Below are 22,438 nucleotides of genomic sequence, written 5' to 3'. Positions count from 1 at the left end.
CCTTAATGATGTTCATGGGCCCTATTCACTTTATTTATTCGCAAGTGCCCTAACCGTCTATTAGTGAATCCTGATTGATATGTACAACTAGTTAGGATTTACAGGAAAATCAAAACAAAAGTAAAAAAAATTGTACTCAGCGGTTCGCATGACCTCACCTTATAAGTGCACGTTCTCATTCAGAATTCACTAATAGAAGGTTAGGTCACCTGCGAAAACATAAAGTGGATAGGTCCCATGAACTTCATTGAGGATGTCAAATCTGCCGAATGACAATGTCATCAAAAAGGAGAAAATGCCAAGTACTAACAAAAATTAAAAAAAATTGTATGTCGGCTGATCGCTTGGCTTAACCTTATTCAGTGAATCCTGGTTCTCTTTGCTGGTGTTTCTCTTTCGCTCATTTTACCTCCACACGTAGACACAGGAGCGCAAGTTTCTTTGGCTGTGTTGCAAACAATGTCATTTTTGAAATGACATCAGGATGACGAGATGATAGATTGCACCATATGATTCTTGGTTGTTATACAAATGAGGCCGGTGATTGTCCGCGGCTGCCATTGCAGCTAATCCGTACGGAGCATTCCACTATCCGCAACCTATGGGCGCGCCCGTTAGCTCGCAGCTAAGCTTCTCGCGACAGCAATGAACAACGCACAGATCGGACCTCAATGATGCAGCCTGTATGGTGCTCACAGCTACCCCGTGCCAAGGACTATACCTTATATTTGATTCTACCATGATACCGATGTCAAAATTTGAAAAAAGAACAAATGTGAACAGACTTAAAAGCCCTTAACAATTCTTTTAAAGTTCCTGTGATATTTGACTACAACACTGAAGGGAAAATTGCAACAGCTGGCCAACTGTGACTGCACCTTTTTTAGTGAACCCTGAATGGATTTCATGATTCGGAAAATGTGCTTTTACAAGCAGCATTTTCGAATCTTAACCATTTGGTAGCAAGTCGTAGAAGAAAGCGTTACGCTTAGAAGGTAATTAGGCAGCTCGGAATCCCGAGAAAGGTGGGGGTAGCCAGGGGCTGGGGGCTATATAGAACATGTGTAAATTTTTGCTGCTGCTAATAAATTTTGGCTGACATATTTAAAATTTTTAAATTTCATTTTGTCTTTTCCTTACTCTTTCAAGGCCTATATTTGGAAGGAAATAATTAAGAACAATCCAACGACTGGAATAAAATATATTACTTTGTTTTTTTTTTTACTCAAACGTAATTACGTCTTTGGGATAAATTGTGTGCCAAAACACTACACATCTTCATACATCAAGTTCATTTACCTGAAGTCCACAATGTCTGCGGCCGTTGTACCCACAAATGGTTTCAAACAAACCAATGGTAATGGTATGGCTGACGAAGACCTCCAGGATGGTCTTTCGTGTTCCGAATTGTTCGCCACCACTGAGGGGTTGACATACAAGTAAGTTTTGTCGTGTTGCATGCAAGTCAAGAATGGAAAACCAGTTCGCCTGAAAATGAGAGGAGTAACAGTGAGCTTGTCTTGCTTTCTTTACTTTTTAGTGATTTTCTCATACTGCCCGGTTATATTGATTTCACTGCCGAAGAAGTTGATTTGAGTTCACCGTTAACAAAGAAGATAACGCTACGTGCACCCCTGGTGTCTTCTCCAATGGATACTGTGACAGAATCAGAGATGGCCATTGCAATGGCGGTAAGTGTTTAAAATTCTAGTAAAGAAAAGTGCATAACCAATTTAGATCATTTGTTACTTCCCCATCATGACATTACGTTGTTGTAAATGCTTTGCATCAAAAAAAATATACTATAAGCACCTTTCTCTCTCAGAAAATATTTATCTCTTGCTATAATGTAATTTTCCGTTTGTTTTTCAGTTGGGTGGTGGTATTGGTATTCTACACCACAACTGCACACCAGAATATCAGGCCAATGAAGTGCACAAGGTTAAGAAATACAAGCACGGCTTTATACGCGATCCCTCGGTAATGTCTCCCGAGAATACAGTCGGTGATGTTTTAGAGGCTAGACGCAAAAATGGATTCACAGGTTATCCCATTACGGCCAATGGCAAACTGGGTGGAAAGTTATTGGGTATTGTGACGTCACGTGATATTGATTTCCGTGAAAATCAGCCTGAAATCAAATTAGGCACCATAATGACCACTGATCTTATAACAGCTCCCAATGGCATTAACCTACCCATGGCTAATGACATTCTGGAAAAGAGCAAAAAGGGTAAATTACCCATTGTCAATGAGAATGGCGAATTATTGGCCCTTATAGCTCGCACTGATTTGAAAAAGGCTCGCTCATATCCCAATGCATCAAAAGACAGCAACAAGCAGTTACTTGTTGGCGCTGCCATTGGCACCCGGCCCGAAGATAAAGACAGACTCAAATTGCTGGTAGCAGCGGGTGTGGATGTTATTGTTTTGGATTCGTCGCAGGGCAATTCCATTTATCAAGTTAGAATGATCAAATACATTAAGAGTACCTATCCAGAATTGCAAGTCATAGGTGGAAATGGTAAGTAGGAGGCAATGCCATCATAAAAAATCTCCTTATATCCCTAATGTTTATTTTTTATCAGAAAGGAATTTGATTTGAGAAAATTTATGAACGGTTTTGGTAATATTTTCAATCCACTAAATCCTCCCTCGCTTTTTCTATGTGTAAAATGTTAACGCCACGTTTTTTCATGACGTTGCACAATTAATAGATAATGCATGCATTTACACATCAATAAAGTCACTATACATTGATATGTAGCGATAATAGTACGCATTCACACTTTAAATCTTATCAAATTGTTTCATTGAAGACTAAGTGGAATGAGTTTTATCAAATTGCCATAAACCCAGCGAACTAAATTCAAAATGGAAAGAATGGAATAAAAATTAAAAAAAGACGAAGTTTTGTTTTTGAAACACGGTTTTAACACATTTTGTAAATTAAAATTATTTTCAATTTATTATTTTATTGTTAAATTTTAACTGGTACAACATAATGTAATCTATATAAGAAGCTCCCTTCCATCTAAAGTGCTCCGTCTATAAATTATCAATAATATCTAGGTTCTTTATTTCTTTCGCTTTTATGTTATTACAATGTTGACCACAATTTCCGCGCATTTTCATTATCAATTTCAGCAGACTTATTTTGCTGGGTTTTGTGCAATTCCTCTAGTAGTGGTTTTATTATGGGATTAAATTTCAATGTTTTCGTTTATGGGAGGCTTCGGCCTTTTTTATTACCCTTGCTATTTGAAAACACTCAGATTTATAGCCTCAATCATAAGAAGGGGAGGGTATACTAATTTCGTCATTGTATTTATAATACATCAATATATATATATATATATATATTCATCTGGGACCCAACAAACAATTCATTTTCTTCATCGCCTTGACATTCTAAGTCAGTTTAGCCATGTTCATCTGTCCTTCTGCCGAATAAAGCTAGGCGCTAGAAATGTTGCACAAATACTCCCTATAAGTGTAGGTCGGTTGGGATTGTAAATGGACCATATCGTTCCATGCTTTAATATAACAGCCATATAAACAGATCTTGAATCTTGACTTCTTGAGCCTCTAGACATGACTTCCAACAACTGTGCTAAGTGTGGGTGAAATCAGTTCATAATTTGATAAAGCTACCATATAAACCGATCTCGAATCTTCATTTCTTAAGCCTCTAGAGTGCGCAAATATCTGATTTGTTAAAATTTTGCATTTAGTCTTTTGTTTCGACTTCCAATAACAATGTCGAGTATGATTCAAATCGGTTCAGAACTTGATATAGCTCCCATATATACCGATCTCCCGATTATACTTCTTGAGCCTCTAAAGTGCGCGATTATTACTTGATTTGGTTGAAATTTTGCATAAAGTTTTTTGTTTTAATTTTCAACAATTATGCAAATTATGGTCCACATCGATTTATAGCCTGATATAGCTCCCATGTAAACCAGTCTCCCGATTACACTTCCTGAGCCTATAAAAGGCGCAGTTCTTATCCGATTTGGGTGAAATTTTCTCCCATATAAACCGATTGCAAGATATTACTTCTTGAGCACCTTTATTGATATGGCTTCAATAGCATGGCATTTTGGGTCCATTATTTTTTGTTTGCCTATAAGAACACACCACATAGGTTGGTGTCTGTAAGCACCACACTGTGTGGTGCTCATTGCTGTCACGAGAAGATTAGATGAGAGCTACCGGTAGCTTGGCGAGGATCGCTACCTCCACATGAAAATGTGGTTACAACAACAACCGAGCAAAAAACTTGACAAATGCAATTCATGGTGGAGTGTATATAAAATTCGGCCTGGTCGAACTTAGCACGCTTTTACTTGTTTATAGTATTAAGTTGTAGTGTTTTCACATTTTTTTAGTTTTTCTCTTTACATATTTCCCGACGCTCATATCTAACCGTATCACCACCATCTTAACCACATACCATGCCATATGGTGTTTTTTTTTTCTCTCTTGCTGCTGCTTTATTTACAGTCGTTACCCGTGCCCAGGCTAAAAATCTCATTGATGCTGGCGTTGATGCTTTGCGCATTGGTATGGGATCTGGTTCCATCTGTATCACCCAAGAAGTAATGGCTTGCGGTTGTCCCCAGGCTACAGCAGTCTACCAAGTAGCCACCTATGCACGACAGTTTGGCGTTCCAGTTATCGCCGATGGAGGCATCCAGTCCATTGGTCATATTGTCAAGGCTTTGTGTTTGGGTGCGAGTGCCGTCATGATGGGTTCTCTATTGGCCGGAACTTCTGAGGCACCCGGCGAATATTTCTTCTCTGATGGTGTACGTCTAAAAAAATACCGCGGTATGGGTTCCTTAGAAGCCATGGAAAGGCGTGATGCCAAGGGTGCCGCAATGTCTCGTTACTATCACAACGACATGGACAAACTAAAGGTAGCACAAGGCGTTAGTGGCAGTATTGTTGACAAAGGCTCCGTCCTACGTTATCTGCCATACTTGGAAGTAGGTCTCCAACACAGTCTACAAGATATTGGCGCCCGTTCCGTTGACGAATTGCGCGCTTCCATCTACACTGGCAAGTTACGTTTCATGAAACGCACTCATTCCGCTCAATTGGAGGGTAATGTACATGGCCTGTTCTCATACGAGAAGAGGCTCTTCTAACATTCACTCCCCTGCACACAAGGGGTAACAAAGAAAACTAAAATCAGCAGCGGTAGCAGCAGCAGCAGCAACCTAATGGAACCCATGACAAGCACTAGCGTCGGCCGAATGGAAACCAGAAATCTATCTATGGGTGGCAGTATTTTTGGGACACATTGTAAACAAGACAAATTTCCTGTGAAACGTGGTGCATACTAAAGCAAAATCAATACAAACGATCTATGTACTTATATATGTTGAATAATTTAGAAGCTAAACTTAAAGACGCTATTAAATAACTGTAACCACCTACGAGTATCGGAAACAGTTCTAAAGCTAATCCCCAAATGTTATTACCTTCCTCACCAACAGCTGCTTTTTTTCTTATTCTTTGTGGTACTTATTTTAATTAGTGAAAACAAACAAAGATCTTGTATTTTCAAAGGTTCAAATCCAACAACAACAATCTCAAACAGATTTCTATTAGATTTACGTATTTTTAAAACCCACATATGGAAGGAAATCTTTATATTTTGAGAAAAATTTCCCAATCTTTATATTTTTTATTCATTTTTTTTTTATACATAAAATTAGTTTAGTTTTTATCTCCCTTGTAGGTTTTAATAAACAAAAACAAAAAAATATTAAAAAAAAAAATATAGGAGTCAATGCCCTCTTATTAATTGATGTTGCCAATTTTTATCTATACATTATTGTATAATTAAGTTGTTTACAGTTAAAAAAAGCCCCTATATACACACACACATAATAAATGCAAAAATGTAAGCATATTGCTAAAGTATTTAACAAATAAAGACAAAAACAATGAATGAAAGAACTTTCTTTTTTTTTCGGGGCACATGTAGGAAGAGTTCGATAGGTGGTGCCTGATGTCAAGGAATTATGTTACAATTACAAAGGAAAACATAAAACAAACTTAATGTTGTGAATATAACGAAACAAATAACTTACGAATAAATAACTACAACATAAAGACAATTTAACAACTTAAACTTAAACGAAACGCAGCTCGATCTTGCGCCCTTATCAGTGCGATGCATACTGAATTATTATTGTGTTTTCTTTTTCTTCCTTATTATGGTAGGTAGGTGTGCCAAATTATGAGTGTCTGCAGATCATGCCTTGGCAAATTTATACAAGGTAAAGACACTGGCCCAGCTGATGGAATTTGCCAATTTCAGAGTTGTATCCAAATCCCACTAGAACATCTTATGGCTTGTTTGGATTTTAAAGGTTTTTCACATTTTGCTTGTAATGATAAATCTTTTACTCTTGTCGCTGCTACACTTAATAATGCAAATAAAAACTAGAATGCCAATTTGATAGTGCAAAGAAATTCGAAAGCCTTGCAGGGTAGTATGGTTGATTTGATTGTTATTGGACTAGTGACTTTACCTTGTATCAATTTGCCTAGGACTGGTGTGTCCTATGCAAAATTGGATTTTCCAGTAGTCGACATTTGAGTACCGGGTTGAAAATCATTCTTCTACGCTCTTCAGAAATCGAATTTGCAGATCGGTTTATAAGGAAGATATATCAAAATATTGACCGGTATATTCTATTTTCGAAATTAACCTGCCTATGGATAAAAAAAAGTCTGTACTACGTTGGAGGCCTTCTTGGCGCAGAAGTTTATTTGTTCTTCTATGATTCTCAGCGCCAGAATTCTAATTCTTTAAAATTAAGAAATTTAGCTGAAACTTAATATAGATTACTTTTCCAAGCATGGTCAGGTTTAGTTCGATAAAATAGGCCCATTTTCAAACTACATCTATATATAGCCTCTGTATAACCGATCACCCGATTTACCGTTTTAAGCTCTTAAAACGAATATTTTTACCCAATATGTTCGAAATTTGCAACCATGTGTTATATTCTCCTCCCTTCGATGGAAAAAGGTCCAGATTGGATCATATTGGGATAAAGCTTCCATATACACCTATCTACCGATTTAAGGTTTTGAGCTTATAAGTCTAATTTTTACCCAATTTCACTGAAATTTTTATCAATGTGTTGTAGAGAGAGACGAGTACTATCTACATTCACATCTAATATGATGCAGATAGGATTATATTTAGATATACCTTCTATATAGATGAATCTCTCGATTGAACTTCTTGACCTCATAAATGAGGTATTTTTCAATCAATGTCCTTGAAATTTGGAAAAAATTATAGTATTGACCTTTCTACATTCTTTTCGAATATGTCCATATCGGATCGCTGTTGAACATAGTTGTTATATAGACCGATCTTCGGATATGAAATATGCCTATGTTTGTGGGTATTCAATCTTTGTCCCGCGGGAACATACTATAGGTATGTAGGTTAATAATGTAAAAATTGTATTTTAAAATAATTACATCAATAATTTTCTTTAATATGCCGACCAAGGTGTATTAAATAGGATGGTCGCATCGGCGAATTGAAAAAATTTGTAAACAGGGCAAAATCGATCCGACTTCCGGCTAATGTCGCCGACATTGACGTTCAGAAATTAAAGACGAATATCAATAAACACTACTCCCTTTTTCCCCCTCCAACCCTTAACTTTCTTAATTGCCGACACAATGCGCTGCAAATATAGGGGACATACCCTGCGTGTTGGTAAGGTGGAAAAAAAAAACAGGTTGGGTATAGTGGAATGCTCCATACGGAGTAGCTGCAACGACATTCGCTAACAATCAGCGGTATCGAGCGGAGAGTCTCAGTAAGAGGCCGGGCGGCACCGACTCTTGCAAAAATACTGAGTGCCTATGATGCTCGATATGACAAGGCTCATTATTGGCGCCTTTAAATAGCCAATGGTTACCCTTTTCCCTCGGTGATCGGTCCTTTGGTTACCACCTTCATATGAAAATGTGGCTACAACAACCCACAAAACCAACAAGATGGCAGGTTTGAATTGTTTTCATAAGGCTATTGTAGCCGTAGATAGCTACCAAGTGAATGCTAACAAATGACTCAAATAGGAAGGTTGTGATTAGAGCTCAATCACCACAAGGGGGTACACAACCTTCTTTTTGGCTCTTGGATATCTGTCGGATTTTCAGGTCATTTGAAAAGAACGGTTAAAGTTTGTTGGCTACGAGGGTAACGTTGTCATCATGGTGTGTGGCCGTTCAGAGTGCATATAGTATGCTGCAAAAATACTAGATAACTTGGTATGTTCAGAGGACATCTCCTAGATGTGATGGAGCTGCCGCTCTCACTACTGAATGTCCTGAAAAGCCATTGCAATTTCAGGACTTTGACCTAGCGCTGATCACATGGCGGACTTAAGCTTGATTTGAGGGGATGAGGAGGAGTAATAGATGGTTGAGCACCTATTGTGAGACTGCCCTGAAATTGCGAGAGTGGAAGCAGGCTACACAAAAACCTATTTTTCTGTCTAAATTGTCTTTATGCAGTAGTCCTTTGGCATTTTGGACTACTATGGCATTGTACTGACGTAAATGTTATCAGTATTCTTCTGCGATTTTTGAATCTTTCGGGGGCGACACAATAGACCAAACCAATAGACCCTTAGTGAAACTGATATTGAATGAGTTGCTAGACGCCTGCCATTATATACCCTAAATTTAAACCCGTAACAGCAGCAAACACAATTTATAAAATATTTATTTTGAAGTTTAGCTGGGTTGATGCGGCCACCCGCTAAATACGCCTTGATGCCGACTACAGGAACATGTCATGCCGAGCATTGGAAAATGGGGACGACTACTGGTGAAAAGCACTTTTTCATAAAATTTAAATTTTTAAGAATTTAATAAAATAAATTTAAATTTTTTATAATTACATCTTAAACAAAATAAAAATTTGAATTTTAAAAATCAAATTTCAATTGAATTGAACATTTGTACCAGGAAGGAGAATATATTGTAAAAGGCAAAATCCTTAAACTGCCGACTACTGGTACACTTACCCTATGTAAGATTTTATCTAATCTTAAATAAAAACTCATCAAGGTGTGATAGAGGGATATGAGGTTGTAAAAAAGTTTACACCTTAGTAAACAACTCATGTGCCTTCGTTCGGTCGACGCAATGTTGTTATTTTACATAGCATTGTTGCTATTGTAATTCAGCGATGGACACAAAAATAAATTGAGTTTGGATTGGATTGTTTTGGATTTGTGGAAATACAAACATAATTTATTATATTCAGCGGTGTTTGTGTGCCCATCACTGAATTTATACTATGCATACATAGATTAAACTACCCACACAGAGAGTGGTAAGGGATGTTTATTGCCTTTCGGCCCCATAATCTCGCTTTCAATTAATTGCTTTTTGTGTAACAATGAGAGCTTGTGACTCTTTGTGAAATTTTGAGAAATCTTTCTATAAATATCAAGGTTTTAGGAAATTTTCTTGTAAATTAAAATTTCGATTAATTTTCCATGCAAATAAATTGTGTCGTTCAACATTACAGAGTCTCGCCATTTAAGAAGCGCACTTTTTGTGATTCCATTTTGAAAAATCAATGACCGCCTCACGAAATGGACACATTGCAGCCATACCATGCAAATTGTTTTCGCTTTCAATTCCCTTCAATTAAAGCGAGGGCAATTTATTTTAACCATTTTTCATTGTCGTACTACAACAACAATCGATACAAATGTAATTTTCTTCAATAAATAAGTCAATGTCAATATGTATAGTTATACATGTTTCCACATTGTTTTGTATGCTACCCTCTGTATGCAAATATTGCTCTGAGAGATGAAAAGCGCACACACACCCATCTCCCAGTTGTTTGGTCAATCTACGTAAACAAGTGAAAATTTACTACGTCACATACAATTGAAGAGTTATGACCCAGTAGACTTTTGTATGTGCATGTAAGATTTAACTAAAAATCGGGTGCAGATATTAATCCGCTCCATGCCACTATGGACATACACCTAAGCCAGTAATTGGCTTGTTGTGCGCTCTAAAACCTATAAAGTAACATCTAAAAAGAAGATTTTAAGTTAGGAATTCCGAGCTACTTACAAAGTCCTTAATTGTTAACTTCCTAAAGTTGGTTCATGTCTGGTATTGTGTCTCCACCTAAGTGCCGGTATCTGTTAGACGCGAAAGCCGGACAATGGCAAAGGAAATGCTCCAACGCCTCATCATCTTCCCGCATGCCCTACACATGCTATCACTTGCCGCACCGATTTTACATAAGTGAGCTCGTAGTCCTATGTGCCCCGTTATGATACCAATAGCTATACTGACCTCCATCTTGCTTCCTTTCAGTAATAGCCTCGTCTTCTCACGATCTGGATCCCCCCATAGGATTTTCGCCGTCCCACCGACCTTTTCACTGTTCCACAATGTTGCATGCGCATTCGTCGCCCACTCCCTTAAATCGGACTGCATCGACCCGAAAGGCTTCGGGTTAACCAAGTTTATTGGCGGCAGTCCTCTGACCTTCACCGCCAAATCGTCTGCCCTTTCATTTCCCCTTACTCCGTTATGGCCTGGCACCCAAACGATGCGGATTTTGCCATCCTCAGAGAAAGCGTTAATCTCCTTCTTACACTGCAAGACTGTTCGTGACCTTACCATCCTGGTTGTTATTGCTCTTATGGCAATTTTACTGTAGGTAAAGATGTTCACACTCGGCGTCCTCGCGTTAGCACCACACCACTCCGTGATCGCGCGAATCTCTGCCTTCAGGACCGTATTATGGCCAGGCATTCTTAAACAGATCTCAGTCCCTGGGTTCTCAATGTAAACCCCCAGACCTATTCTATCCTCTAGCTTTGATCCATCCGTGTAACATGATTTTCCAGATGGCAATACTAGGGTTCCGTCAATCCAAGACTTTGCCGATGGCTGTAGTGCCTCGCACCAGACTTCAAGGTTTATCTCAGGTATCCGATCGGAAACCTCTTCCCTTCCTTCCAGGTTTCCTATCGTTGCCTCGATTATACCGCGATGGTATGAGCTGCTTCCATCCTCAATCGATTCTCCCATCGCCTTAAATCTCATAGCCGCAGTGGCTGCCTCACACTTAATCTGTATGTCAAAGGGTCGGATATCTAGAATAATCTCCAGTGCCCTAGTGGGTGTGGTCCTCATCGCTCCGCCTATGCCAAGACAACATGTTCTCTGAAACTGTTGTACGGTCCTTTTTCTCCATAGCAGTCTAAACATAGTAACAAGCATTGAGTTTTATATATAGTTCACTTGTAATCATGAGAACCAATCGCAACAAACACAAACATCTTTTGCAAAACTCTTTTTTTCTTCGCACCGCGATCGCCCAACGGTTGATGCGGCCAGTGCTGCTCATATTGCAGTTTAAACAAACTCTTGAATTATACAAAAAATTCGTTTCGATATAGACAAACAGGCTATTAGTTTTGGGACGGCGAATGGCAATTTTGGTACAATCTATCTTTGGAATACTCTTCCATTCAATTCAGAGGGCATCAGCAACACTTTTACATTTAAAATTAGACTTAACAACTCTTTCCTAGAACATTGAAAAACATACGTTAATGTAGACATTAGATGATCGTTTTTATGTCTATTGCAATATTATTAATGTTTTGTTTGTTTTTTATTTCCCTATCCCATTAAATTTATTTCTACTTGAGGTTTTCCATCAGCCCTATTCTGAGTAACTATTCCCTGGCAGTGTTTTTCCCTACTACTGAATAACAATTCCCTATTCTGAATAACAATTTCCTGGGAGTTTTTTCCCTCCTCCTTTTTCCCTTCTTCTAAACACACTTCGAAAAACGGAAACATCTCCCAGGGGAAGAAGTAGATATTCTGAATCGAAATAAAAGCAGAGATGAAACAGATGAAAGGGAGTTAGAAAAAAAAATAAATTTAAATATTTTCGTAAAGGAAATGATACCACTTCTTACTATTTGCGAACAATTTATTATGTACAGAAATTATATTTGACTTCTTCATCAAACACAAGTATAAATATTGTTAGGTTCTCCCGGTTTAAATGCGTCATGCACCCACTGAAGAAGATTTGCATACATTTTTCAGTTTTATTGACAATAAAAGACGAGTATTTTACATATTTTAATATTCTTAGACCCATGTGTATAAGGATATGTCGCAAAGTGGCATGCCGTTCGGAGTCGGATGCTAAAACGTCCCTTATCATTGAGCTTAAAGTAGAATCGGGCAGCGTTTATTGATATGCAAAAAACTTCTGCCTGTTCCTTAATGGAATGTTCGTGGGCAAAATTGCACTTCAGACCATTAATTATTCAAAAATACTTGGTGCCACATTTGGAAGCATTTATTCCACAGGAGTGGAATAAGTTCATAAGTCGCTATTTAGCAGCACTATGTTAAGCAGCTGTCCCAACGACCAAGAAAAGCGGTCGCCGCACGGAAATGTCGATTAGATCTTCAAGTTCTAGCTTCATACAAGTAGGAATTAAGATAAAGTAGCGTATCAGGCAGACCACCACAGCAATTATAAAGACGAAGGAGAAGCAAACCTTTATACTACTCACTAAAGTAGGTTTGACCAAGAACGATCCGTAAGATTCAGCCACCTAAACTCTTTTTGGTAGGGGAAAACGCCAACGAGCAGGTTTTATGCCCGACAACTCTGGAAGCATCCCATCTTAGCCAACGATTGTTGAATGAAGACTGGATGTTGTTATCACAACACAGAAATATCGTGAAAACCGTCCACGATGGTGGTATTTTAATAGTGCATAATTATGGCCTACAGCTTGTCACGATGTTGTTGTTGTGTTCTATCTTTCGTCTGCTGAGTGTAAAGATCCAGAAACTCTGCGTCTAAGATGGGGTGCGACCACAGGGATCTGGGTCTGAGTCGAGTGGGTCTGGCTGGCCAGTTAAACGGTCCCTGGTTACCGCATGATACACGTCATCTGTTTAACTGCCCAGCCAGACCCACTCGACTCAGACCCAGATCCCTGTGGACGCACCCCATCTTAGTCGGAGAGTTTCTGGGTCTTGACACTCAACAGAATCGAGCAGACGAAAGATAGAACACAACGAACTGCTACAACAACAACGTAACAAGCTGTAGGCCATAATTACAAAACATTACAAAAGCAACCCCAAACATGTTTCTAAACTTGTTTAACAAAATAAAACAGCTGTCGAATCGAAAATTCCGAATTCTTTCTCCCCATTTATTCCTTTTAAAACCTTTAAAATTTTTTTCCTAAATACGTAGCACTCATTTTAACTTTTATTGGGTTGCCCAAAACGTAATTGCGGATTTTTTAAAAGAAAGTAAATGCATTTTTAATAAAACTTAGAATGAACTTTAATCAAATATACTTTTTTTACACTTTTTTTCTAAAGCAAGCTAAAAGTAACAGCTGATAACTGACAGAAGAAAGAATGCAATTACAGAGTCACAAGCTGTGAAAAAATTTGTCAACGCCGACTATATGAAAAATCCGCCATTACTTTTTGGGCAACCCAATATAATATTTCAGTTTTATAAGACTTTTGGTCTTGTTGTGCAGGAATAACAAATAAATAAAATACATTTCATTTTGTATCCAAATTGCCTTGATCGGCAAACGATGTTGTAGGTTTTTTGGAGTGGGCTAATCCCATAAATTTGGGAAAAAACTTGTATATCGAATGAGTGTCTTTATCTTAAAGAACATTGTTTAGAGTCATATTGCCCCAATCGCTAAAAATGTTCTATTAGGAGTTTCTTTTTGGGTGAAGCCTTCCCCAAGGTTAGGTTAGGTTAGGTAAGAATGGCAGTCCTTTAGAGGCTCACTTAGACAATTTTAAGTCCATTGTGATACCACAGTAGCGACAGACCAAGGATTCTGGCGGGAATCGAACCCACGACCCCTGCACTGGTAATCCAAGCACGCCATCAACTCGGCTAACGGGGTGCCCCGGACGTTAGCATGTCCGCCTAGTTTCGAATCCTGGCGAGACCATCAGAAAAATTTCAGCGTTGGTTTTCCCCTCCTAATGCTGGCAACTTTTGTGAGGTACTATGCCATGCAAAACTTTTTTCCAAAGAGGTGTCGCACTGCGGCCCTCCGTTCGGACTCGACTATAAAAAGGAGGCCACTTATCATTGAGCTTAAACTTGAATCGGACTGCACTCTTTAATATGTGAGCAGTTTGCCCCTGTTCCTTAGTGGAATGTTACAGAGGGCCAACTCTAAACTTTGTGACAATTACATAAGTCACTTCAGGTTAAAATTGAGGTTTCTAGGTGCCCAAGAAGTCAAAATGGGTGATCGGTTAATACGGAGGCTATATCCATTCATAGACCTATAAAATAAATATGGGGCATGAAAGATATAAATGTACTTTAAATTTCAAATATTACCCCAATCAAGTAAAAATTTAGTCTTTCAGAGGTTCAAGATGTCAAACCTAAGGACCACTCTAGACGAGAGTTACATGTATCCAAAACTAAACCGATATGGACCAATGACCCACATCTATTAGAAGAATTTGAAAATTGTTCAAGTGGAACTTTGAAGAGATTGGTATACCCGTCCTTTGATAATGTGTTATATACACCGAAACTGAGCCACAAGCAATCGAATAACTGCACCAAACACTTATACCGACAACTCAGATGCTAAGCAAGTAACATTCAATCTAAATGCAATCAAATCGGGTATTCAGTCGATAAACATTAAAACAGATGCATCTCTTGGCAATCCCCGTCCTACTTAAGGGCTGTTATTCAGTTCCTCTTTTCATGCGGAAATCTGTCAAACTGCATATCAAAAAAAAAACTTTTGAGCTAAAAAAATGTGTGTTACGCTTAATAGGAGCACTTAAAAACAACTAATCCTAGTTATGTATGAAAGTAAGTTTGAGTTAGTAAAAAAATGCATGTAACTATGTTTAAAAAGATTTTTTAAAGATAAAATATGTTAAAATTTATTCCGGTTTAATAAAATATAGATGCCACACATTTTTTGGTAATATGTAATTTATTTGCCTGATCATCTTTACGGACAGTAAAATGGCCATAAGGGAAATAACAATGCAGTGTAAGAATGAGATTAAAGACTTCTCTGAGGATGGCACAATACGCATGGTTTAGGTGACGGGCCATAACGGAGTAAGGGGGAATGAAAGGGCAGACGATTTGGCAGTCAAGGCCAGAGAACTGTCGTCAATAAACTTGGTTAACCCGAAGCCTTTCGGGTCGACGCAGTCCGATTTAAGGGCGTGGGCGACGAAAGCGCATGTGACATTGTGGAACAGCCGGTGGGGCGGCGAAAATACTATAGGGTGATCTGGATCCTGAGGGGATAAGGCTATTACTGAAAGTAAAGTAAGAAGGATGTCAGTAAAGCTTTTGATATCATAACGGGACACAAAGCACTACGAGCTCACTTAAGTATAATCGGTGCAGCAAGTGATAGCATGTGTAGGGCATGTAGTGCAGATGATGAGATGTTGGAGCATTTGCTACGTCATTTTCCGGCATTTAGGTGGGGACAGAATACCAGACATAAACCAGGGGAGTGGTATGGAAAAGAATTAAGGATTTTGTAAATAGCATGGAATTCCTATCTTAAAATTCTTTTTTTCGAGGTTACTTTTTTGTTTTTACTGGCTTAGCTGGATATCCATTGTGGCATGGGCGGATTAACATCCGTATCTTCTTTTCAATCTAACCTAACTTATTTGCCTTCGATAGCTTGGTAATAGAAATAGATTGTATTAAATAAATAAATAAAAGCATGGTTGAAAAACAAAAAGTTTTATTGATGTGTTTTCTAAGCATAATTTTTATTTCAAAAATATAATAATAATAATAATAAAGAATATGTTAATATTCCTTGTTTTTATTTTTAAATTATACAAGTATTGCAACATTTGCTGCAACAATTACAATGTTGCTTTAGAATAATAGTATTCTTTCCGAATTCCTCTTCTCGATAACCCGGCCGCACTTGTGTTTCAGTTATTATCACTATAAATTTGGCTGAAATAAATCGAGCGTTGGAAGAGAGAAAGGTCCGAAAAATTTTAAACATTAAACGATTTTTGTTTCTTCTTCATCACCATACTCTGTTCGCGTGTATTTTTTGTTGGGTTCCTTTTTTCCTTAAATTTAAATACTAAGTTCTAATAATAAATGTACTAAAAAAAGGTTATCTATAGTTGTGAAAGGTGGTCGAGCTGTTGGCGACGTTCTCTTTATTTCCTTGCATATTGAAATATATGCCATTTATTATTAACTACTCCAGCACTCACACTTAACACTTCAACAATTTTTTTTGTTTCGACAATTTGATGGTTGGATTGGTATAGGAGGTGGAATTCACTTCCAATCCCCTTGCAATTTACTTATATTGATAGTTTAATATGTTAAAAATTAGATTATCCTTAAAAGTTTATGTAATATTGAAATTTAGTATGCCTACGAATCCTTTCTCGAATTCGCCAAGATACATAAATTTCAGCCGGTTTTAAACGACAATCCTTTCGTTTTTTTACTTTTTCATTTCTACGCACACTACGAACTTTCCATTGTTCTGTTTTTGCGTGATTGTTGTGTATTCTCAATAAAAGGGGTCCTTTAGAAGGTATGATAAATATCAAACTTACGTGTCATACACTCTTGAAGGTGTAAGCGTTGTTTTTTTTTCTTAATGGAAACAGTTCTCAATATTTCGGCTCTATTTTTAGTCCACTAATTGCTGCTTACTCGTTAAATGATAGGGCACCTTGACAATGGTGAACTTGGTGTGAGGCAAATTTTCAGCCAATATTGTCTCCACTTTGTCCAAGGGTAAAATTTCAATTTGAGGAACATCGCCATTGCCATCCTCACCGCCAGATGTATCGGCATTGTGAGTTTTTATTTCGGTTTCCTCGTCATCGTCATCGGCCGGAGGAGCTCCTGGCACAGGTTTTAGCACTGGTATGCATTCATCGAAGTGATGTTTTTCTTTTTTCGTTGATTCCTCACACTGATCCACGTACAGGGCGGTGACGCGCAAGAGTTCAACAGTTACACACCAGGTGAATACCTTTAGGCTTTCGGACACTTGCTGTACGGCACTTAGCACAATCTGATTTGTGGTAGCCGACTGTGAGATGTATGTGGGGATGATTAACATTTTTGTAATATTTGTACATAAACAAAGTTTCTCATCAAATCCCGGCTTGATATCGAAATTTACCAATTCCAACTGATGCAACTGGACGAGACGGGCAACTGCGTCTAGAATTTCCAAAGTACACACGTTAGTGACTTGACCATTTTCTAAACGTAATCGCTGCAGATTTATCAATTTAGGCAAAACTGCTTCAGCAAAGGTGGAATCGAAATCGCCACATTCTCCCAACTCCAAGGACCTTAGAGTTGTAAGTTCTCCCAAAACTTCCACACATTTGTCTCCCAATCCTTTGATTGAGGTGAGAGATAGGTGTATTAATTTTCCTAATGATGCTAGCGGCGTTAAATCCCCCGCCAATACGCCCGACTCACAAGTGCGTAAACGTAATTCCTCCAAAGAAGTCAAGAGAGCTACATTCTCGAGATTAATGGTGTCATCGTTAATAGCCAAAGCATTTATGACACGTAAGCTGCGATTGCTTTGAAATAAGCTTTCCACAACACGAGCTGAGCAACGGCACAAATAAAGACTCTCCAAGGAACAGACGGTTCCGATATTGTCGCAAAAATCATTCCACAAATCTTCAGACCTGCCACTATTCTGGAGCATTTTACGAAGATCCAAGTGCTTTGTCTCACCCCGTCTTAAAGCAGCTGCAAATCCGGACCAACTGCAAACTTTGGAGTTTTTCATTCGCACCGTCTTCCAAAGCGATGTATCCTTGGCTGCCAAATGCCATAGCTTGCAGACTGCAGCGGCTCGCGGACGTTCCTGCGGCATTGCAAATGTGGAAATAAAAATTCCAAACTAAGGCGGAATATCGGGCATACTTACATGTATTTTAAGGTATTTCATTATACACAACAATGAATCGTAAGCATACGAAACATTGGCAAAAAAGTTGGTGGCAAACATCTTGTTGGACTGTTCTGCTGTCGCGACTTGAGAGTTGTGAGTGTTGGATGTGTGATGGGAGCCCGCCTCCACGGAGTTATTTGATTGTTTGCGGTTCTTACGTATGCTTTCATTTATCTGTTTCAAATCATTTTCAATATCGTTAGCGGGTCTGCAAAGACGGTGGAGACAATTTTACATCATTAACTAATTATCAACACAAGTTGGTTTTCAATTTTGAATTCTAAGCCCTAAAGAAAATAAAAAGCTCGCTCTCTTTTGTGTCTTCCTCAATACTTTACAAAACTCACTCGTTGGGCAGGGTCAAAGGCTTCGCTACCATAACATATTTCTTGCCTTTGACCACCGCAATTGTCTGCGGATGCTTATTTTCCTGTCGGCCCTTCTTAGTCGTTGGCACTTTCATTGGTTTCGGCAGAACTGGCGAACCAGATGCTCCTTGCACAATTCTTCCGGCTGGAGCCGAAAGTAGGGGGGCTGGAGGTGTTGTATTATTGCTGGCTTTTTGCAAGGGTTTTGGACTGCAAGCCTTTAAAAACATACAGAAATAGAAACAATGCTTTAAAATCATGGCAACTTTGGTGGGCATATTTAATTCTTGTAAGCACCTCGCAAATATATTCTCGGCCATGAGTGCTTGATGTAGTCCTATAGTCACTGGTGTGTTTGTCAACATCCACGCATTCGTGGTGGTAGAGACAAAAACATTTCGTACATTGTAATTGGGGCAATTGACCAGCAGCTCTTGCACAACCAATATTGCAGGATTCTTTAGCGGCAGCTCTACGAACTTCATAGTTGGAATGGCTTTCGGCTTTTGCGTGTGATGACGTTGAGGAGGAAGACGATGATGATCTACAAACGAAAAGACAACAATGTGGCAGCATTTGGATTTAGCAACTAAATGCCTTTTAAAGGACAAAAAGTATAACGAGAGCGAGCTATCAAATAAATTAGGATTTTATTTGGAATTTGTTTTGCTACTTAAGTAAAAATGGTGGACGAAAAAGAGAACCGGTAAGTTCTACTTACTTTTTCGATTTGTTGCTCTTTGTAGTATGGCCAATGGGAGCTGATGTGTTTTCCTGCCTACGACTGCTGGGCGTTGTTGTGTGGTGGTGGTGTTGTTGTTGTTGCTGCTGCTGATGTAGCTGAGAGGATAACGACAATCTTCCTCCACCGGCACCGCCACCGACAACACCCGAGCCACTTAGTAAAGCGGCATTGTTCACTTTCAAGGCTTTGCTGGGAGTCCACCCTTGTGGGGGCGGACTGGCTCCTTTCGGGCCCTTGGGCTTAGATACACGCTTACCTACAATGGGGGGCGACGGTGCTGCTGCCAATGTGGCTGTCGCAACCGAGGATCGAGACGACGGTTTAGCACTACGAACAATTTCAAAATCTGGTGCGGCACCCAATGGCTCCCGAATAAAGCAAAAATGGTCTATAGTTAAGTCTCCTTCTAGTAAGGGAATGATTTCATTACGAGTTCTCATCTTCTTGCCAGCAGGAGAAATAAAATACACATCGGCTTTGTCCTTGCTCGCTTCTATATTGGCCCGCCATACCAACTCTCTTTTCCATCCGAAATCAAATGGTTTCTTATAGAAATCATCGTGGGGAGAAAGTGGTTTTTTTCCAGAACCTGCGAAAGGAGGTGTTTGCACTGCTGGAGCCATGTCAACATCTTGCGATCCATTTGTTTCCTCGCCGTCACCTACAATGTGGGTCGTAGGTGGAGTTTTTTGTGCAGCCTTATTCGGTGGTGAGTCTTGAAGAGGTGATTTTGCTTTCTGGCACTTGGGTGACCTTGACGTAGAACGCATGCTGTTTTGCAGAGGAGATTGGGCATTTTTTCGCGTTGGTGTCTGCACGAGAAAAACATTTCATTTAAGTTATTAAGATAAACGCTTTGGCCTGTGGCTACCTTACCTTCTTTATAGATTTTGGTGTATTCACGGGAAGGTCCGGAGCTACTACAGAGACTTTTTCCATGTCTGGTGTTTCCTTTTCCTCTGATTTTTCTTGTATATCCTCTGCCTTAATCAATTCTGCCTCTCCACTTAATTCATCGAAGCCAAGAAGGCATTCCTCAGAGCCCGATCGTCTTACTTCATATCGTTTTCTTTTTAAGGCCACAACTTCGTATTCTTCTAAGCCGTCATTGGCTGTTCCATCATCTTCCAGTGGCGTAGATAACAATTTCCGACGTATGGCAGCACGGGCCACACCATCTGCACCATTCTCATCACCGTCATCATCTTCAATATTTCCCTCATCCTCGGAACCAGAAACTTCAAGTTTTAAAGGTGTCGCCGTTACCATTGGCTCATTATTTCGAATACCTTTGTCTCCTGGAGGCTCTTCTTTGTCATGTTTGTGTTTAGCACGCTTCGCCTTTATCAACGAGCTATTTGGTGTGTTCTGCTCTCGTTCGCCGCCACTGTCTTCAGAACCAGCACCAAGTACAGTCTTGTCATCTTCAGCTGTGGATGATGCTGTTAATGCCGTTGGTGGTTCAGCCATAACTATCGCATCGTCGACTTCCATTCTGATGTGCTGAAAACTCTGCTTTCTTTTGGGCGAAATTTTTGCAATATCCTCGACTACAATGATATATTAGAAGCTTCCAACGATATGGGCAGACGAACGGTCGTGTTACGTTCGTTCTGACGCCTTAATAAGTTCGTTTTTCACTTTCCCGTACCTAGGCCACCACTCGAAACACTTGTTAATGCTAAATGCCTTTGTCGAGATTATAGCAGGGCAGTTGAATCTTTTTTCCTGCCGTTGGTTGTGGTACGCGCGTTTTTGACGTTTTCTCTTTTTCGGTATACACAGGAAAGTGAGGTTAGTTGTACTTTCTTGTAGATGGTAGTTGATTGTTGCTACTGCTGCCGCTGCGTCGCTGTTTCTGTTTTCCGTCGTCTAGTTGTTTGTTTGTCTCCCTCTTCGTAATTATCCTCCTCTATGTTTTGCTTGAAATCTTTTATTTTTTATTTGACCACAATTCAAAACTGTTAAGCACTGACACAGAATATTATTCGATTTGTGTAACATATATAACTTAAGCACAATAGTTAAAGTTTTCATAAATATTTCAATAAGTTTTTATTGATTCCGTAACAAAATGAATGAATTTCTGAAACAAACTCAAATTAAGAGTTGGCGTTGTTTACGTAGACTATCAGCTTAAAGTAACCGATTATTTGATACAATGTTTAAATTGAATAAGAGTTGCATTTAGCATCATTGAAGGTAGTTCACACGGAAGGGTTTACATGTCTGATATTCTGTAGTAGAACTCTCCAAGCTGTTTTAACGAAAATCATTTATTTAAAAAGCCAGTAGCACTTTCAACGCTAATAGACAGCATTATAATCGGCTGTTTTCGAAAACGAATCTAAAATCGTCAACTAATATTTCGTATACACTTGGTGGCCTACCGCAGTGTGACACCTCTTTGGGGAGAAGTTTTTACATGGCATAGTGCCTCACAAATGTCGCCAGAATTACGAAGGATAACCACCGCTGAAAAAATTTCTGATGTTCTCACCAGGATTCGAACTTAAACGTTCAGCTTCATAGGCGGACATGCTAACCTCTGCGCTACGGGTATTATATTATCATTGAAATTTTTATAGTTTTTCAAAAAGTAATCGCAAAACCGCCAGGTATAATTTCTTTACAAAAATTTTAGATGTGTAGCGGATTGTTCACTCTTGGCTATAACAAAGGTTAGGTTAGATTAGGATGAAAAGAAGGTGCGGATATTAATCCGCCCCATGCCACTATGGACATACACCTAAGCCAGTAATCGGCTTGACGGATACACTTTACTTGTTGTGCGATCTTAGTACTAAAAAAGTAACCTCGAAAAAGAAAATCAAAGTTAGGAATTACGTGACCTCACCTCGGAGTGCGTCGAGTTAAGGGCGTGGTACTTGGCTTTGAGTATTGATATAAATAAATGTACTTAGAAATTAAATAAAAATGTAAATATTTCTTTCCCAACAAGCTATTGTAATAAATTTATTCGTAATAATAAAGATTGTAATTGCATCTGCTAAGTCTTTTTTAGTGCTCTATATTGCATAACGAGATAAATCGTTTGTTATTATCTGTTAACGCATGGTATCGATAACTTATCAGCACAACTTTTCACTAATGTTTTATCCAGAACATCTGACTTGCACTGGATAGGACCAAACTAAAACACAGCAATCCTTTGTCAGCATCTTGTATGAAGTTGGCAAAGGATTTTGAAAACGTTGTGCATATGTGCATAT

At 38.9% G+C, this 22,438-nt stretch overlaps 3 protein-coding genes across 4 annotated transcripts in view; 1 reads left to right on the top strand and 2 right to left on the bottom strand.

The window, feature by feature from the left end:
• LOC106092674 (microtubule-associated protein futsch) overlaps positions 1–22,438 on the bottom strand; it is a 379,860-nt gene that overhangs the window by 326,962 nt on the left and 30,460 nt on the right. The window lies entirely within an intron of this gene.
• On the top strand, positions 890–5,475 carry LOC106092802 (inosine-5'-monophosphate dehydrogenase). Its single transcript, XM_013259729.2, has 5 exons — positions 890–995; positions 1,150–1,439; positions 1,541–1,691; positions 1,873–2,524; positions 4,510–5,475. The coding sequence occupies exons 2-5, from the start codon at positions 1,312–1,314 to the stop codon at positions 5,154–5,156; spliced, it is 1,578 nt and encodes a 525-aa protein (XP_013115183.1). The 5' UTR covers positions 890–995; positions 1,150–1,311; the 3' UTR covers positions 5,157–5,475.
• On the bottom strand, positions 15,927–21,280 carry LOC106092694 (uncharacterized). Of its 2 annotated transcripts, XM_013259605.2 has the most exons (6): positions 20,082–21,280; positions 19,182–20,017; positions 18,758–19,004; positions 18,440–18,678; positions 18,069–18,300; positions 15,927–18,005 (listed from the first exon to the last, which is right to left on the bottom strand). In XM_013259605.2, exons 1-6 carry the CDS (start codon positions 20,697–20,699, stop codon positions 16,797–16,799), a joined length of 3,381 nt encoding a protein of 1,126 aa, XP_013115059.2. In that variant the 5' UTR covers positions 20,700–21,280; the 3' UTR covers positions 15,927–16,796. The 2 variants fall into 2 exon arrangements, with proteins under 2 accessions (XP_013115059.2, XP_013115067.2); XM_013259613.2 differs by lacking the exons at positions 18,440–18,678; positions 18,758–19,004 and having other exon boundaries at positions 20,082–21,279.

Source organism: Stomoxys calcitrans, chromosome 4 (genome assembly GCF_963082655.1).
Source record: "Stomoxys calcitrans chromosome 4, idStoCalc2.1, whole genome shotgun sequence".
Lineage (NCBI taxonomy): Eukaryota > Metazoa > Arthropoda > Insecta > Diptera > Muscidae > Stomoxys > Stomoxys calcitrans.
Note: the sequence above shows the minus strand (reverse complement) of the source record. Positions and strands in the feature narration are given on the sequence as shown.

Excerpts from the sequence above, each read along its gene's own strand:
- LOC106092802 (XM_013259729.2), top strand. The coding sequence starts at position 1,312 with ATGTCTGCGGCCGTTGTACCCACAAATGGTTTCAAACAAACCAATGGT. Across the intron at positions 1,692-1,872 it reads AGATGGCCATTGCAATGGCG|TTGGGTGGTGGTATTGGTAT; the intron begins GTAAGTGTTTAA and ends TTTGTTTTTCAG. Across the intron at positions 2,525-4,509 it reads GCAAGTCATAGGTGGAAATG|TCGTTACCCGTGCCCAGGCT; the intron begins GTAAGTAGGAGG and ends CTTTATTTACAG.
- LOC106092694 (XM_013259605.2), bottom strand. The coding sequence starts at position 20,699 with ATGGAAGTCGACGATGCGATAGTTATGGCTGAACCACCAACGGCATTA. Across the intron at positions 20,018-20,081 it reads CACCAAAATCTATAAAGAAG|ACACCAACGCGAAAAAATGC; the intron begins GTAAGGTAGCCA and ends TTTCTCGTGCAG. Across the intron at positions 18,301-18,439 it reads CCTTTGACCCTGCCCAACGA|ACCCGCTAACGATATTGAAA; the intron begins GTGAGTTTTGTA and ends CCGTCTTTGCAG.